This window comes from Crotalus tigris, unplaced genomic scaffold (assembly GCF_016545835.1).
Source record: "Crotalus tigris isolate CLP2741 ecotype Arizona unplaced genomic scaffold, ASM1654583v1 scf7180000023829.5930981, whole genome shotgun sequence".
Classification (NCBI taxonomy): Eukaryota; Metazoa; Chordata; class Lepidosauria; order Squamata; family Viperidae; genus Crotalus; species Crotalus tigris.
This window is the reverse complement of record NW_024100213.1, coordinates 2,384,387-2,402,038: the sequence shown is the minus strand read 5'-3', so window position 1 is coordinate 2,402,038 and position 17,652 is coordinate 2,384,387. Positions and strand designations below refer to the sequence as shown.

The following is a 17,652-nucleotide window of genomic DNA, read 5'->3' as shown; positions in this document are numbered from 1 at the left end:
TCAATTTTGTCAAGCAGCCACATTATTATGATTGTTTTAAACTTATGCATAACTCTGTTTATCTTTGTAAGCAACTTTTCTAACACATGCCATTTTGTATAATATGTAAATTTTTGAGTGATAATTTTGAAACAAGGATTGTGCAAAATCACCAAATGAGAATCTGAAGGGTGACTATATTACGATCTACATCATAATTTGGGAACTACTAAGCCACTTAGTAGTTGATTTGTGTAATTGAATTGTGTAATTACTCCAGCATTCCTTCCTCAAGTGCAGTTAGGAATTTCTAAGTGGAATATATATGCTGCAAACAAGAACTTGGTTCAGAAGCAATGAAATCCTTGGAAAAAATACTGGATGCTATTACATATCTGAACCTAATTACTTCAGAATTATGTAATAATGACCTTCCCAATGATGATCTATGGAAGTAAAAATTGGATTGTGCAGTAAAAGGACAGAAAGTGTATTGATTCTTTTAAACTTTGGTTTTTACTCCTGAAAATACCATGAATATCCAAGAAAAGAAGCAAATGGTCATAGAACAAATCAACACAGAGCCTTCATTAGAGGAATAAATGACAAGACTGAAATTATCATATTTTGAACATATTGTGCCAAAGACCCAGTTCTCTTGAGACATCCATAATGCTGGAAAAGGTGGAATGATAAAGAAGAGGATGATAGTAGCAAGGTAAACAGATTCATTTCCAATAGTGAAAGGTACACCATGGGAAGATCTGATGGACCAGGCTGGGGACAAATTATCTTGGAGAAGGTCTGTTTCTATGGCTGCCAAAATTCAACGCCAAACTGACAGCACACAATCAATATTAAAAACTAAACAAGCAATATGCTACAAATAGATAAACAGCATAGTTCCTCAAATAGCAGAATTTATATTTGGAAAGGGAAGGAGGGAAGAGTGACAAAATTCAAAGGACAATGCCTATATTCTGCAATCTTTATAATTTCATAATTCTTTTAGCAAGAAAAATAAAATAAGCACTTGGGGCTTATTATAAGCCTGTCCAGGTAATACAAAAGCACAAAACAGGGGCAGGCCTGACTTGCCTTACCGTTACTTTATGTTGTCCTGTGAGGTTTGGCGACTCACAGAGCAGTTGAGTTTCAGAAACAGTAAGAGCACATGGAGTGTCACCAATTAGTACAGTGTAGTTTAACCGGGAATTACCAGGTGCAGGTGGCAGTAGGTTACGGCCCTTTAAAAAGAATAAAAGTAGGTTGTTTGTTGTTGCTGTTGTTGTTGTCACTTAATCATGTTCAACTCTTTGTGACCCACGGCACAATAGCATGCCAGGTTTATTTACCTGCTTACTAACTTACATACTTATTTGATGTTTACCCCACCTTTATTACTTTATAAGTAACTCAATCTGGCAAACATACAGAATACTCCTTCCTCCTCCTATTTTCCCCACAACAATAAACCTCTGAGGTGAGTTGGAATGAGACAATCACTGGCCCAAAGTTACTCAGACAGCTTTTATGGATATGGACTAGAACTCAATCTCTCTGTTTCAAGGCTACTACTATAGTCAACCTTATCTTTTTAATTCATATCATTTTGTTCAGCTTTGAAAAGGAAGCATGAGGAATTGTAAGAAAAGGTATCAAACCACTGAAGGGATAGGTTCAATAGCTTATTCTTGGACGAGGAAAAAGACCAGTAATTGATCAGAGTGATTATGTACTTATAGTGGTTCCCCTCTCCTGTCTTTGACACTGGAATGGGAAGAATCAATCAAGATTTTTTTCTCTCTTCTTAGCACTTAAATTTTAATCCTACACTTGTACATTATGAGTACCAGGATCTTTGTCTAGCTTAATGGACAAAGCCTTCCCTGAATTGGTCTGGGAATTCTGAACAACACTATATCAACCTAACAGTGTAACTAGTACTTATCTAATAAGACGAGGAGCTAAAACCTGCAGAAATGAAGTTGAACAAATTATTACCTTGAGAATAAGAGGAGAACTTGGCTTGAGCTCCAACATACCAGATGGCAAAGATTCAAAGACAGGATCTGGGTAATAGATAAAGTTAGTTCTGTTGATGATCAACAAGGCTTGGACATTGTCCATAATAAAGCCAATCTCATCTGGTCGATCCCCAAGTTCTGAAGGGCTCTTGACTGGATTATCAATGGAAGGAGCATAACACACCATGGTGGTATCATTGTAGACTGTACAATTCTGAAAGGCAAAAGTTAGCAGGCTTAACCACTTTTCTCTTTCATTAATTTTATCTTATTGCCAAGAAAAACCAATTTTCCCAAGCTATGTGCCACACCCTTCTTAACTTTTTCACACTACTAAGCAGGTCCCCCTACTGCTATCATTCTGTCCTCTTTGAGTAGCTGTTTTGTGCTTCTACTAGTCAGGAAATAGGAAAACATGGAAGACAGCAACTTCCTTCCCTTTTTATAGCAAGGATATATTAAAAACAGGAACCAGTCACTATATGGAGGGGACAGTAAAGCGATCCATTGGAATGGTGGGGAAGAGGGGTATCTTGACAGCAACAGGCAGGGGAAATTTTCAGAACCAGGAAATTGAATGAAGTGTGGAGTGTCTTGCATTCTAACTCCAAAATGGTAACCTTTCTTTTGGACCAGAAGCTGTGCCAATAATTAATTTATTCAGATTCTTAAACAGCATGCAGGCCCCATGGTACTGTGGGGAATCACAGATTTAAGCTTGGCACAACTCCCATATATGGCAAGGTCACTGTCAAAGATAACTAATTCCTAGGAAGAAATGTATATTTTCCTCCCTGAATAAAATAATTATCTATCTCAGAAGTGCGTATTCTTTTTATTGTTAACTTGTTAATTTTAAATTAATTATTAATTAAAATTAGTGTGAATTGTTTAATTAATTAAACATTATTAAAATTAATAGGGAATGGATGGAGAATTTTGGGAGTTGATCCACAAATCTTAAAGTTGCTGAGGTTGAGAATCACTGACCTAAATAATATTAAATTTCATGGTGCTATTATCTAAGGCAAGAGATTCTGATGACATATCCTAGTACATCAGTTTAAGTATATCAAATCTCTTTTGAAACTGTCCAACATTTAAAAATCTGTTATGAGCTTTTGCTGGCTTAACTGAGTCGAAGTATAACAAAGTACTGCATTTATTCTTTATGTTCAAAAAAAGGAGAAAATGCTTCTGGTAAGATTCCTATTTTTTCAAATGTTCATCTTATTATGAATCAGATATGCTGGTTAAACTACTGTATTTTATATTCTTTTTCTTCATACCCTTTTAGACTTTGTTCCTATTGTCATTCCAAGAAGATATAAATTAAACAATTACATTTCCAACTTGTTCAGCTGATTTGGAGGGGAAAGGGAAAGATTAAATTGAATAATAATTTAATTAGATGCAATGGCATACTTCTCCAGCAAATGTACAAAACAGAAAAGAGCCAGCATAAATGAACTCAGATTATTTCAACAGAAAGTAAAACTTTAATTTCAGGAAAATCCGGATGTACTGTGTCACGTGAGATAAAAAATGCAAAAAATTGCTTAGATATCAATCTTCAAGTAGAGATTGATGAATGAACTAAATTACCATTGCCCAAACTTGAAGACTGCCATGGTTGTGGTTGTTGCTGTTATTAGTGTTATTTGCCTTCAAGTCAGTTTTTGGTGACTACTTGGACAAATCTGTTTCAGGCTTTTTGCAAGGTTTTTTGGAGTGTTTGCCATTGTCTGTTTGTTGGAGCTGAGAGGGAGGGACTGGTCCAAGATCACCCAGCTGGCTTCATGCTTAAGGGCAGACTAAAATCTAGACAGCATACTAAAAAGCAGAGACATCACCCTGCCAACAAAAGTGCGTATAGTCCAGGCCATGGTTTTCCCAGTTGCAATGTATGGCTGTGAAAGTTGGACCATAAGAAAGGCTGAGCGCCAAAGAATTGAGGCCTTTGAACTATGGTGCTGGAGAAGACTCCTGCGAGTCCCTTGGACTGCAAGGCGTTCAAACCGGTCAGTCCTAGAAGAGATCAACCCCGACTGCTCTTTAGAAGGCCAGATCCTGAAGTTGAAACTCAAATCCTTTGGCCACCTAATGAGAAGGAAGGACTCACTGGAGAAGGGCCTAATGCTGGGAAAGATTGAGGGCAATAGAAGAAGGAGACAACAGAGAATGAGATGGCTGGATGGAGTCACTGAAGCAGTAGGTGTGTACTTAAATGGACTCCAGAAAATGGTAGAGGACAGGAAGACCTAGAGGAACGTTGTCCATGGGGTCACGATGGGTCAGACACAACTCTGAAATTAACAACAACAAAGAGTTCATGGCCTACTGGTTTCTAGTCTGATGCCTTACTCACTAAACCAAATTGGCTCTTTGTTCTCTCCTGTGGTCAATAAACTTAACTCAAAAATAGCACTGCAAGTGTTGTTCTCAATGAAGGATATTGTTTTAAAAAGTACAAGATGACACAATATTTTTTCTGCTATACTAGTTATGTAGATTTTACCTAATTCTTTCTGCATCAGAGAACACATCCAAGACATCCTAAGTAGACTGTTCTCATTTCTCAAGCTATGAATATGAATCTTTATTTGGAGGGGCATAACAAATTCTTTCTCCCTGCACCATTTAAATATTGACTGTGGTATAAGATATCCAAAGTTTTTCTAAAGATTTCTGAATTATGCTCTACCTGAGACAACAATGCAACAAACAACTGAGCTTGTCAACCAAGGTAATTACATTTTTCATGAAATTCTGAAGTCTTTAGAAACATATTGTCTACTTGTCAAAGGCAGACTTTTGATCATGGCAGCTCAGGCATCCTGGATCCAAACTCTCTGAATTCCAGATCAGAATGTGCATCCCTAAAACAACCAGAGAATACTACATTGGGTTAAAGCTGGGTGAAGGTTTACTTACATTCTCCTTCTCAGCACTGCCATATTTGGCTCGGATTCTGGGTGCTTTGATAGTGGCCAGGTTGGTCCCTGTCACAGTCAACAATGTCCCACCACTAGGAAGCAAACAGAAGAGGTCAATTGAAGCTCCTAATGAAAAGAGTGCAGGCAGCCTAACCCAATGAAACAAAGCATTCCTTTTATCCCAACATTTTGCAGCTCCATGTTCTTTTAACTTCATGCTGGGAAAAACAATGACTTTGTGAGTTATTTTAGGCAGTGATGGGTAAAAATAAATACTCTTGAGTTCCATTAATCTCCACAACATACCAAGGATGCCCAATATCAAGCTTTGACTCTTAAGAAGAAGAATAGTTCTTCCTTTTTTCATATTACAGTACAATCCAACAAATGAGTAGGATAGGGCTTACTCCCAAGTAAGATAATATCAGGTCTTAACAGCATTAACTGATGCCAATTTCCAGACAGGAAATACATTATTCCTTCCAGTGTTCATTTTGGAATTCTGCATGGAACCCAAAAGCTAGATACAGAAGGATATATTTCCCAGGCATTGTCTGAATTCTTTTGATATGGGTCCATTAATTACTAGTATAAACACAACAAATAATATATTTTTTACTTCAAATCTTACAATTTCACTTTCATATTGATATTTTGTGAGAAAACCTATGTCAAAAACAAAGGTCTATTGTCCCAAATGCTTCACAAAGTACATCTTTATTGTGAGAAAGAGATATATACTATAACAATAATTCATAAATATCTCCCTGAAATATTCCTAAATAACTTATTAAATAAATACAAAACAGATAGAAAACCTAATTTGTAGAAATTTCTTTTGACTCTTGGTATTAACTTCTACCAAGAATTAGATGTGCAGAATGAAGGGTGACAACAAATATTCAGCATTTTATGTCCAACTGACATATTATAGCTACCATGCCTTCACCTTACAGTATTGATTGAAATAGCTTATGAAAAAAGTTATAATATTTTTCAGTAGTTTTCTCTGTGAAACATAAACTGCATAAAAAACTACATCAACCAAAAATGGATAATTTTATTCTGAAATTATTATCTTCAATTTTACCTTCTGATGCTCCATTCAGGATCTATCTTTTGAATTGTAGGATCCTCAGTATAATAATATGTAACATCAGAACTGCTAAGCACAGCCCGGTTTATATGAATGAGGATGGCTGAACTACCTGGAATCTGACCAGATGGGGTCCTACATTGGATTTCACCAGCATTTCTCCTGTGGGACACAGGGGAAAAGGGAAAAAAATGAAAACAACGTCATTTGCTAAGTTTAAGACAGCAGGCATCTTTTCCATGGTATACCATGATACCAAACAAACTGAATATTCCATTTCTACCAAGCAGGCAATTTGTTTCACTTAAGGCAATCCATCGTCTACTTTTCATCTTCACTGTCAGGTAATGAAACCAGAACCTGCTCACTATCAGCTCCCAATATTTACTGTCAGTCAGCTTTTTGCAAAAATGAGTCAATAGCTAAAACTGGTTCATTGAAATATATAAGTAAGAATACAAATAGCAACATGACTAAATCAATAGTGAACAGGTCTTTAATGCCATTAATAATTGTGAGTCTACATATGGGTGCTAAGTGGAATTATCATCTTGCACAAGCAGCCTCAAAAGAAAATGCAAATAGAAAATACATCATTGAGTATCTAAAAATGGGGCTGTAGTAGCCTGAAGATCTCCTTTCTCTTATTTATTTATCACTTAGATTTATATGGCTGACTACTTAACATGCAATTCAGGGTGTAACACCAATTAAAACGAACAGAAATAACCAACATTTTAAAGACAGCATATTAGTCCCTTAACACTTTCAAGATTCAAACATTCATTCAGTTTGTATTGGCCTATCTCAATGGGAAAACAACATGTTTTCTTAATTTTCACCAGCAATTTTGTACTAAGAGTTCTTATTATACAATGTTTTCGACCTAATTAAAGGGATAAATGTTCAATATTCTTTTTTAAAAAAGTTTAAAAAGGTATTTGAAAATGAAGAGTATGGGAAGACTTATATAAACAATATAAATAAATATTTAATTATATTTATATTTATTTATTTACTTTATTTCCTGGAAAATATGAGCTTCCATGTTTTTAAAGAGAAAAATAAATGAAGAGCTGTATGCCTTTATATAAGGTAAAAGATTTTCTGCTATCTTATTTCAAAATATACTGGGGAGTAAGATACTTTAGCTGCTGCTTGCAAATCCTGATGGGCAGGATCTAAAAAGCCTCAGTTCAATTTGAGTATTTGCTGAGGAACAATCTAAATCTGATACCCTTGTCAAATCAATATTTATTTGTTATGTTTTGTCTGCTAACAAAGTTATCTAAGTACCGGTGTAATTCTCTAAAGGGGATTAGCACCAAAAGACCAACAGATATTCTAAAAATACATTTTCTCAACTATAATTCAACAGTAACTAACCAGGCTGAAATTGGAAAAGGGCAAAAACCTGTTTCCAATAACATAAAATATATTGGGAACACAACTTAGAACATGAAACAAAACACAATGGAATTGGGCTTTTAATGAATGATAATCATCTTTAATTCCTTTAACCCAGATTGAGACCACATCAAAATTGAGTCCCTTTTTTCAGTCATTTGGGTTTTTAAGGACAAAACAGGGAAAGGTCTAAGAATCACTGAATTAGTGGCAGATGCCTTATTAGCAAAATACCTAAGGAAAAACTATGAATGAGAATGCTCCCAATTCTGAAACCTGCTCCAACTTATCATCATCTAAATCTCATGACTGTGGTTTATTACTCTTCTCAAAAACCAATACTTTGGATTTAATGTAACTAATATCACAGTACTTTGAGAATGTAATTAATAGGTGTTTAAGGATGAGGTTATGTTGATCCATGACCAGAAAGAGCAATAACAGAATAGCAAGAAAAGTCCTCTTCCTCCGATATTCCTTTCAATCTGATAGCAGTAAGAACTGGATTGATTCTGATCCATCATCTTTTGGCATCGAAAAGGGTAAACTGGAAGGGAGCAGCATAGAAAGAATATATTCCTCTGACCTCTTCCAAATTATCCTTTCTGAAATCCACACTGTGAAACCATATTAGCTGTAGATGGTGGACTATTTATCATTTAGATTTCTAAAGCCACCTAATTTAACAGCAACCCTGGACCGTTGTAAGATTGGGGATTCTTCCTCTAATAGCAGAACTGGCAAGCAAGAAAAATTGGTCGGTCCAGAAGTTCACTAGGCAAGGAAACAGCAGCACTGATTCCACAGCTGGCGGACATGGGACCTAAGCAAGAGAAATGATCCGGAGACTTATCTTTGACAAAAATTCTCAATGGATGCAAACATTTATTACTTCTCCCTCTTCAAAGAAGGGTGTGCAAGAAAGATAATTTAACATTGCATCTAATACGCCTATGGAAAGATATTTTAAACTTATAAGAAAATTGGGAAATCCAATGAAATGTTAAACTGGAAGATGTCCTTGCAGAGCGGAGCATGCTAAAAAATACAGTAAGTACAAAGGAAAATAAACCGAGGGGAAACAGAAAAATTGCAAAAAGGCTGAAACTACAGTGCTACTGTAAAGTTGTGGAAGACTCCTACATAGGCATCAAGAGTATCTTTTTCTCAAGAAGCATAGATAGAAATGCCCAGTTGGTTCCTTGTTTGTTATAGAATCTCACTTATACGAAGGATAGAGATTGTAACTAAAAAGCTGAACTACTGGTAAATTGTAATATGAATTCAATAGTATCACATGAACTCTCAGTTTCATTAGTTCAATTTCCTTACAGCAATAAATTTAAATTTACACATGGAAATAGTGTGGAATGGACATCAGGATTTCCTTGAGAAAATTCCAGGCCTGGCTGTCTTTTAAACCGTTTACAATAGGTTTTCTACAAGTAAAATATTAATCTCTGTATCTGGTCCTTCCCCACCCACTCCCTCTAATCTCCTTGGGAAGTTCTGCTAAAATTATCAGTTAATGTAAAAAGAAAATAAAACACACAGTCCTTCAAGCTGGCACAACTCTGGAGCATTCTCCATCATGCAGCGGCTGCAAGCGATTAAGGCTGATAACCAGTAATTACTGTACAAAAATGTTTAAAGAGCAGCTCCATTATCATCCCTAATCTAAAAATTATCCACTTCATGGCTCAGGGATTTGTGCTTTTTATAAGGAAAAGGAAATCATTCTTTGACCTTTCTTCTTTTTTTTAATGAACCATGAAAAGAAATTCCACAAGCTACACAGAAATTTTTTGCTTGGCTCCTTAGGAACATTATCTTATTACACATTGTACAAATGTTGATACCCAGTGCATATATGTAATTGATTAGTTCAATGCATTCAAGCCATTCTTCTCTCTACGTGGTGCCTGATGACCATTTATATCCCAGACCAAGAAAGCTCACCCTGCAAAAGCACATGGTTGTCCTCCAATGGTTACTGTGATGTTACTTCCTGCATTGAGATGTCTTCCTCTGATGCTAATCCAGGTACCCCCAGAAAGAGGCCCACGATCTGGGATGACTTGTGAGAAGGTAGGAACCTGTCAAAGGGAAACAGTCCATTCACAGCATTCAGAAGACAGCCTTAATGCACAAGCATAACAAGAGGAACTATGGAAAGACTTATAAGCAACTAAGTAAAAATGGGAAATTCTTCACAACTCAGGCACTAGGGGTATCACATTGCTATGATGCATAGTTAAACTCAGAACATAAAATCAGTTAGGAGGGTATCAGTGATAATTCAGAGGTAAGTCACATACAATTATTTTTCTATACTTTTCTTATTGTTTGTACATGTACACTTTCTCAATCAACTAGTTTCTTTGACTTCATAATAAGATAAAATACATAATTATAAAAAATAAATAAATAAATAAAGCAGGAGACTAAAGGAATAATAAGATTATAATTAAAAATTAAAAACAGATTAAACTGGCTAAAGCTCAGCAATTTTAAACAAGCAAGACATTAAAATATTGGGTAAATATATCATAATTTTATACATTTGCATATGCACATATATTACAGTGCCTGACAGATAGGCAAATTGATGCTTTTTAAATGTTTTAGCTGTAACTGCCATATATTCAGGGAGAAAAGCTTCTGAGAACTAATTTTTATTTGTACTCCTCTACTAGCTGGAGAACACCTGTTTAACAATAAATGCTGTACAGGAAAATTTTAGTAACTGACAAACGATTCTAACCAACCAAAGTCTCATTAGTTACTTCACAGTTCTGAGTAATTTTAGAAACATTGCTATCAGCAGATGCCAAGCTTTAGATCAGTGAAAAGAAACAGCCCATCCTTGAGATACCACTGTTTAAATCTTGATCTTGTCCAATCTAAATTTGTTAATGACTGCTCCAGTCATATTTATGAGATTGGAAGCCTTCTTAGTTAAAAATCACACAAGAATCCCAGTTCGAGCAAAAATGTCTTGAATCAGAATATCAGAATCAGAATAGAGCTGGAAGGGACCTTCAAGGTCTTCTAGTCCAGGGCTTTTCAACCTTTTCACCCATTGTACCACTTTTAGGATATGGCAACATCCGAGTACCACCAGTCGCAAGGTGTCAAAAACTTGATGACCCCCCCCAAAAAGGAGAAAAGTGATAAAGTACAGGTAGTCCTCGACTTACAACAGTTCGCTTAGTGACTGTTCGAAGTTAGAGTGGTACTGAAAAAGTGCCCCCCAAGCCACAGCCGAGCAAGACACCTGCCTGCCCGCCCGGCGGTGCTCTTCCTCCTGTCTGAGGTTTTCATTATTGTGAGTATTTCTTTTGAGGATTGGCAGCGTAGGTGGGGTGCGGGAGTGTTTAGTTTTTATTCCCCCATCTACTGGGTGGTTGCAGCAGGTTTTGGTCACTTCACATGACCCTAGGACACTGTGACCATCATAAATATGAATCAGTTGCCAAGCTGAATGTAAATCACAAGACCCTGGAGATGCTGCAACATTCCAGCTGATCGGCACTTCTTCTGGGCTCAGCAGAAGCACCAGGATCAGTTCTGCTTTCCAGCTGATTGGTGCTTCTTCAGGGCTCAGCAGAAGCACCAGGATCAGCACCGAGGTCCAACTGGAGCCTGGCACTGATCCTGGTGCTTCTGCTGAGCCCTGACAGCCCTGCAGCTCCAGCCATCTCTTGCTCAGGTTTGTGTGGTGCTGCCACCAGTTCAGCTCATTTCCCTCCCCCGCTACCACTTTTCTAGGATGGTCGTGTACCACCTGCCAGGTGCCAATGTACCACAGGTGGTACCCGTGCCACTGGTTGAAAAGCCCTGTTCTAGTCCAACCCCCTACTCAAGCAGAAGATCCTATACTATTTCAGACTAATGATTGTCCAGTATCTTCTTAAAAATCTCCAGTGATGAAGCACCCACAACTTCTGATGGAAAACTGTTCTGGTGGTTAATTGTTCTCACTGTTAGGAAGTTTCTCCTTAATTCCAGGTTGCTTCTCTCCTTGATTAATTTTCATTGTTTCTTGTCCTGCCCCCTGGTTCTTTGGAAAATAAGTTTGACCCCCTCCTTTTTGTGGCAACCTCTCAAATAGTGGAATACTGCTTAGTCCTTCTTTTCTCTAGACTAGCCAAACCCAAATCCTGCAACCATTCTTCATATATTTTTGTCTCCAGGTCTTTAATCATCTTAGTTGCTTTCTTTGCACTTTTTCCAAAGTCTCAACATCTTTTTTCTAATAATCAAAATTCATCTGGTAGTGATGTTATCTATCCATTTTTCTAGTTTAGTAAGAAGTAGGTTGTGGTCTACTTTGTCGAATGCCTTACTGAAGTCTAAGTATACTATGTCCACAGCATTACACTGGTCTACAGTACTAACGTAGTCATTTTCTCTCAGAGAATGAAATAAGATTGGTTTGGCATGATCTATTTTTAACAAACCCATGTTGGCTTTTAGTTATAACTTTGTTTCTAGATGTTTGCACATCTATTTTTTGATTATCTTTTCCAGTATCTTCCCAGGTATTGATGTTAGGCTGATTGGTCTGTAGTTTCCTGGGTCTGTTTTTCTTTTTTTCTTTTTTGAAGATGGGAACCACATCAGCTCTTTTCAATCCTTAGGTAATTCCCTGGTATTCCAGAATTTTTGAAAGATATAGTACAAGTATAGTATAGTTCCTTCAGAATTCTGGGATGTAATCCATCAGGTCCTGGTGATTTATATTTGTCAAGATCAGATAGGTGTTCTTTAAATGTTTTCTTGCTTATTTTTATTTCTAGTCTGTCTTTTACAGTTAGGCTTTTGGTATGTTGGGCTATAGTTTCTCTTTGCGTGAAGACTGATGCAAAGAATGAGTTAGCAGTTCTGCTTTCTCTCTGCTACTGTTACTTCCTTGCCATCTTCTCTCTTAAGTGGACCTACTGCTTCCTTGCCTTTTTTCCTGTTATTTATATGCTGAAAGAAACTTTTTTTAAATTATCTTTGATTTTTGTTCCAAGTCTTTGTTCATTCTGAACTTTTGCTTTCCTGATTTCATCTTTGCAGATTCAGGCTGTCTGCTGATACTCTGCCTTAGTTATGTGTCCGTCTTTCCATTTTTTGTACTTGTCCTCTTTGTCTTTCAGTTTATCAGAGAGATCTTTGTGCAGCCATGCTGGTTTCTTCTAGGATTTCTTGTTTTTCTTTTTCAGTAGTATTTTGGTGGACTGGATTTTTATGATATATTTTTCAGAGTTTCCCACACTTCTTTTGTTGTTTTCCACTTTAAGATTTTCATCCATGGAATTTTTCTTAGGCTCTTTCTGAGTTTGTTAAAATCAGCTCTTTTGAAGTTTAAGACAATGGCTGGATTATGTTCTATTGCTTGTGTTTGCATTATATTGACTTTCAATATGTGGCCCACATGTCCGGCAACTTCAATTCCCTCTATCACTTCTTCTCTATTAGTAAGAATTGGGTTCAGTATAGCTTTTCGTCTAGTTCCCTCCTCTACCTTTTGGTTGACAAAGTTGTCAGCTAGGTTGGTTAGGAATCTGTTTGATCTCCCACTTGCTGCAGAGTTTGTCTCCCAGTTGATATCAGGGTAGTAGTTAAAGTCTCCCATTACTACTGTGGTATATTTCCTACATACATTTGTTAACTGTTTAGCCAAATGTTCATCTTAATTTTCTGCTTGGTTGGGTGGACTGTAGTATACACCTATAGCAATGTCGTTATAAAAGAAAAAAATTTTATATTGACCCATATGGATTCTAGGAGGTTTTCATCTTTGGTTTTGTGGATTTCTGTAGAGATGTAGTGATCTCAACCTCCTCTTTTGTTAGGTCTGTTTCTTTTGAATAGTTTGTATCCTTCCATCAGTACATTCCAGTCATGAGTTTCATCTTACCATGTTTCAGTAATGGCAACTATATCATATTTACCTTCATGTACTAGTACTTCAACTTCATCCTGCTTGTTCCCTAAACTTTGAGCATTCTGTATAGGTATTTGAGTCCTTTATGGGTCTTGGGTATGTTTCTTATATTTCCTACTTTGTATCTGGTTTTCCATCCTTTACTTCAATGTGTTTTTCATTTTCTTCTTCTTCTAAGAATCTTCTAAGGCTGAACAGATTGAGTGGTAATTTATTTCTTGGCATCCCATTTGTGCATATTTTACAAAGGTTAGGATATAATTTCAATTAAATTAATATGCTGTCTACCTATAAATAATAAACATGAAAATAGTATAAGGGCTTATGATAGAAAAACAACTAAATAAGGCAGGGGTCCCCAACCCTCGGGCCGCAGCCCCACTACCAGGCCGTGGTCTATTTGGAACTGGGCCATGCGAGTAGCTGGGCAGCATGCATGCAGCTCAACCTGTGCAAGGGTGGGCTGAGAGGCACTCGCACATTCTGGCCTGCCACTTGCACAAGTTGAGCTGCATGCATGCATGTTGTCCCGCTGCTCGCACAAATCCCCCACTCGTGCAAGTCGGGCTGCATGTGTGCACGTGCCGGCCTACCGCTTGCGCAACCCAGTTCCTCTCTCTTCCCAAGCTGGGCCGCCAAGCTGCAAAGGTTGGGGACTACTAAATTAAGGTAAATCCGTACGGCAAAAGTGGGATTTAGAGGGAGATGAAATGGCAAAGGCAAATGTCTAATATTTAACCTTACCACAAAAGTGAAGCTTTTTGGAGCTATAGCCTTATAGCTGGGGGAACAATCTCTGACACACACTTCTACAGGAGCATCTTGAATTTTGCTGGGGCTGGCTTCTCCAATCTCACAGACGATCCTATAGAGGGCAAACCAATCGAATGTCTTACAAACAGATGAAATGTTAGTGCTCTTGTTATATATATGAAGTGTACCAGCCCTGCATATCCCTAATCCAAATATTTCTGATGTTCCTGATTCTTTCTTTCAATCTTGTTATTATATTTTGATGGGCTGTTGTTGTTTTAATTAAATGTCATTTAAAAATTTCAGCAAATTATGTCTTAGAATACATCAAATTGGTGTTTGAACAATAGGCAGATTAAAATTGCAGAATACATAAAATATTACAAGGAGAGCATAATTTAACTCAGTAGGGAATCAATTAAAATTTAACACAACTAAAAAGAAAAAAAAACCACTTATTTTCATTCTTCCCCCATCCTCTCACAGTATGTATTAATGTAATGTAATATAATACACATACGTAAGTTAAACAGTTGAAAATATTCCTGTGCATTTCTGGCTTTGTATTTTGATTTACTATCTACAAGTGAAAAGAAAGACACCCACTAAATGATCCTACATTGATTTTTCTTATTACATCCTATTAATGTTTAAACTGGCTCTGTATTTTTCTATATAATTTTAAGCTAGGTAAATTTGAAGAGCATAGTACACAGAATATCTGTGGCTAGCCAGAATTGACCAGCTTTAGAAAATGTGGCTCTGTAAACATGTACTTAAAAGTGGACTTTTAAATTAATACAAACTATGTAGTGAAAAATCATTCTTCGCCCCCCCTACAAAGATACATTTTATTTTCAAAATCAAAACTCTCTTAATGACTTGCAGAATCATTTTATTTTACCATCAAATATTTTCCAGAAATGATTTGTGAAACCAGAAAAATCTTTCTGACAGCATATCACAAAAGATTTGGCATTCCCCTTATTATTTGGCCACTGTCTTGTGGAACCAAACTCAGAGGAGATCTGGCATTATTATTTTTAAGCTATCCTGCCATTCATTTTTTCCCTCTAAATTGCTCATAGAAATACTTATTCACATGCCATCTCATTTAATAATCACAGGAATCCCTACGAGGAAGATTAGGGTGAAAGATAATTGCTTCTAGCATGAACCGGTGACCTTCATGGATAAGCAGGAATTCAAATCTTTATCCGAGTTCAGCTGTCTTATCAACTTTGCCACATTGGCTCTTTCCAAAATAAGAAACAGTCATTTTAAAATGAGTTAAATCAAGAAGTGCTGATGGTGACTAATGCTCTAAAAGAAAAATCACAGCCATCTTTCCTTATTGGCAGCTTACAAATCTTGACTCTCCTGCTTCTTACAGTTATATAGGACCTCACAAATGAATCCATTTTTTAATATTCTAGGCAGTCATCTGTAATTTGAAGGATACTCACTGCTCAGCACTGATATATTCACTTTCAATGGGCATGCATAACACTTTGCCAACCCGAACACCCATGCGCACATCTTCAAACTTCAGGCCCAAATTCTCACCAATGATGGTTAACCGAGTCCCACCTTGCCGGGGGCCTGTTTCAGGAAACAACTAAGAAGAAAAAAAGCAGATTGTTATGAAAATCCATCAGATCCACTGCAATGAACAGAAACATCTGCCATAGCACTATGTTACACAATCCACATACTAGTAAGTATGATACCATACATTTCTAAAGTTTGAGGCAGGTTGCCACTTATAATAAACTTATCAGTAGAAAAAGTGAAATTGAAGTGATAATCATTTAAAATTCAGACAGCTTTTCTGTAGTTCAAAACTAGTTTCTATCGTCTAAGCAGCAATATTAATTCTCTCTTCCTCCTGAATTCCACTATTACATTGTCCATTTCCTTACTACAATATAGCCCTCTGAACCTATCAGAATATGAAAATGGAAACAATAAACATATTCTACCAGGAAATGGCTTTGTTATACTATTAGCATTGGACCTCAGGATGCATTCTGCTTGTTCAACCCTAGATATTCTCAGAAAGCCTACTATTTCTTTCTCATGCTACAAATTATTAGAAGAAAAGTCATCATTTCAGAGCCTTCCTCACAAAGTAGACACCAATTAACTCATGTAAAATGGGTCTTCTCTTTCTGTAGTAATTCGGAAATATCCCAGCATACAATAGTTTCTGCCAGCACCAGCTGGGGAAGGAAGCCCCAGCAGAGCACGATATGGCTCATTTGTTAGGATGATTCCCAATAAAACGGACAGGTGTGGCTTGTCATATGCCAGCATGATGACAGATGAGCAATGCATTACAGGCCCACCATTGCCACTAACAAGGTAATTATGGGCAATTTTACACCACATTTTGCTGGCCCCCAGTGCCTGGCATACACCTGCAAGTGATAAAAAGGATTAATGGGCACCCAGCTGGGAAATCTCTTCTGGGTCACCGCAACCCCAAACCAAGGAAAGGGACTCCAGGGCTGAAACAGCATAAAAGGACCTAGCAAATCAAGAACCAACCAATTAGCTGATCAGTCTAGCTGGCCTCCAGTGTCTGTACTGATCCTAGACATCAGTGTTTCCCAAACTTGACAATTTTAAGGCATGATGACTTCAACTCCCAGAATTCCACAGCCAGTGTTACTGGCTGTGGAATTCTGGGAGTTGAAGTCCTCATGCCTTAAAATTGTCAAGTTTGGGAAACACTGACATAGGCGATACATCCTTTCTAAGCTAAGTACTGAAGCTTAGGAGTAGCAAACAGCTTTGGAATGCATGTTATTACTTAATTTGGCATGCTGGAAACTCCTAAATGCTCAGGAAGTGTTTCATGTTTAAAAATAGGCAGAAGACATAAAAGTATAGTTAAAGCCTCCCAATACTGCCCACGGAACAGCTTTATACTTCCTCTACAAAATGTACAGGGATTGGCAAGTCCCCAAGAGAAGGAATTTCCATGTTTATGAGTCAGCCTGCAAGTTACTTCACTACATGCACAGATCACTGTTTTTTTTTTTAAAAAAGCATTTATTCAATTGATCTTAATGGAGATGAGTCATAAGCAAGGAAGTTTCCCAAAGCCTGGCAAGCCCAAATTATTTGGTTCTAGGCTTACATCTAGCACTGTAGCTAGAAAGTGATTTAAAGAGTCACTGAAATATATATATATGACAACCTGGAAGCTTCAATTTGCCAAGAACGTAACAAGATGGGCAATGATGCCCATCCCACTTCAGGAAATGCCAGTTTGTTTCCAGATGTGATTCAAAGTGCCGGTTATGATCTAGAAATAGACACACACACACACACACACACACACACACACACACACACACACACACACACACACAGAGTGTTTTACAATTGCTTTAACCTTGTAAGCTGCCCAGAGTCACTTGCAGTGAGATCGGTGGCAAAGAAAACCAACCAACCAACCAATCGATCGATCAAATGCTTTCTATTGGAGCAGTGGTTCTCAACCTTTTT

The 17,652-nt window shown here is 37.2% G+C and overlaps 1 protein-coding gene across 7 annotated transcripts in view; it reads right to left on the bottom strand.

The window, feature by feature from the left end:
- Nucleotides 1-17,652, bottom strand: part of PLXNA1 (plexin A1) — a 452,635-nt gene that overhangs the window by 76,158 nt on the left and 358,825 nt on the right. For all 7 annotated transcript variants that reach the window (XM_039321819.1, XM_039321814.1, XM_039321820.1 and 4 more), the window contains 7 exons: nt 15,603-15,754; nt 14,128-14,248; nt 9,405-9,541; nt 6,033-6,200; nt 4,941-5,034; nt 1,984-2,220; nt 1,083-1,226 (listed from right to left, as the gene is read on the bottom strand). In XM_039321819.1, the coding sequence (XP_039177753.1) occupies nt 1,083-1,226; nt 1,984-2,220; nt 4,941-5,034; nt 6,033-6,200; nt 9,405-9,541; nt 14,128-14,248; nt 15,603-15,754 (1,053 nt within the window). The remainder of the gene's footprint in view (nt 1-1,082; nt 1,227-1,983; nt 2,221-4,940; nt 5,035-6,032; nt 6,201-9,404; nt 9,542-14,127; nt 14,249-15,602; nt 15,755-17,652) is intronic.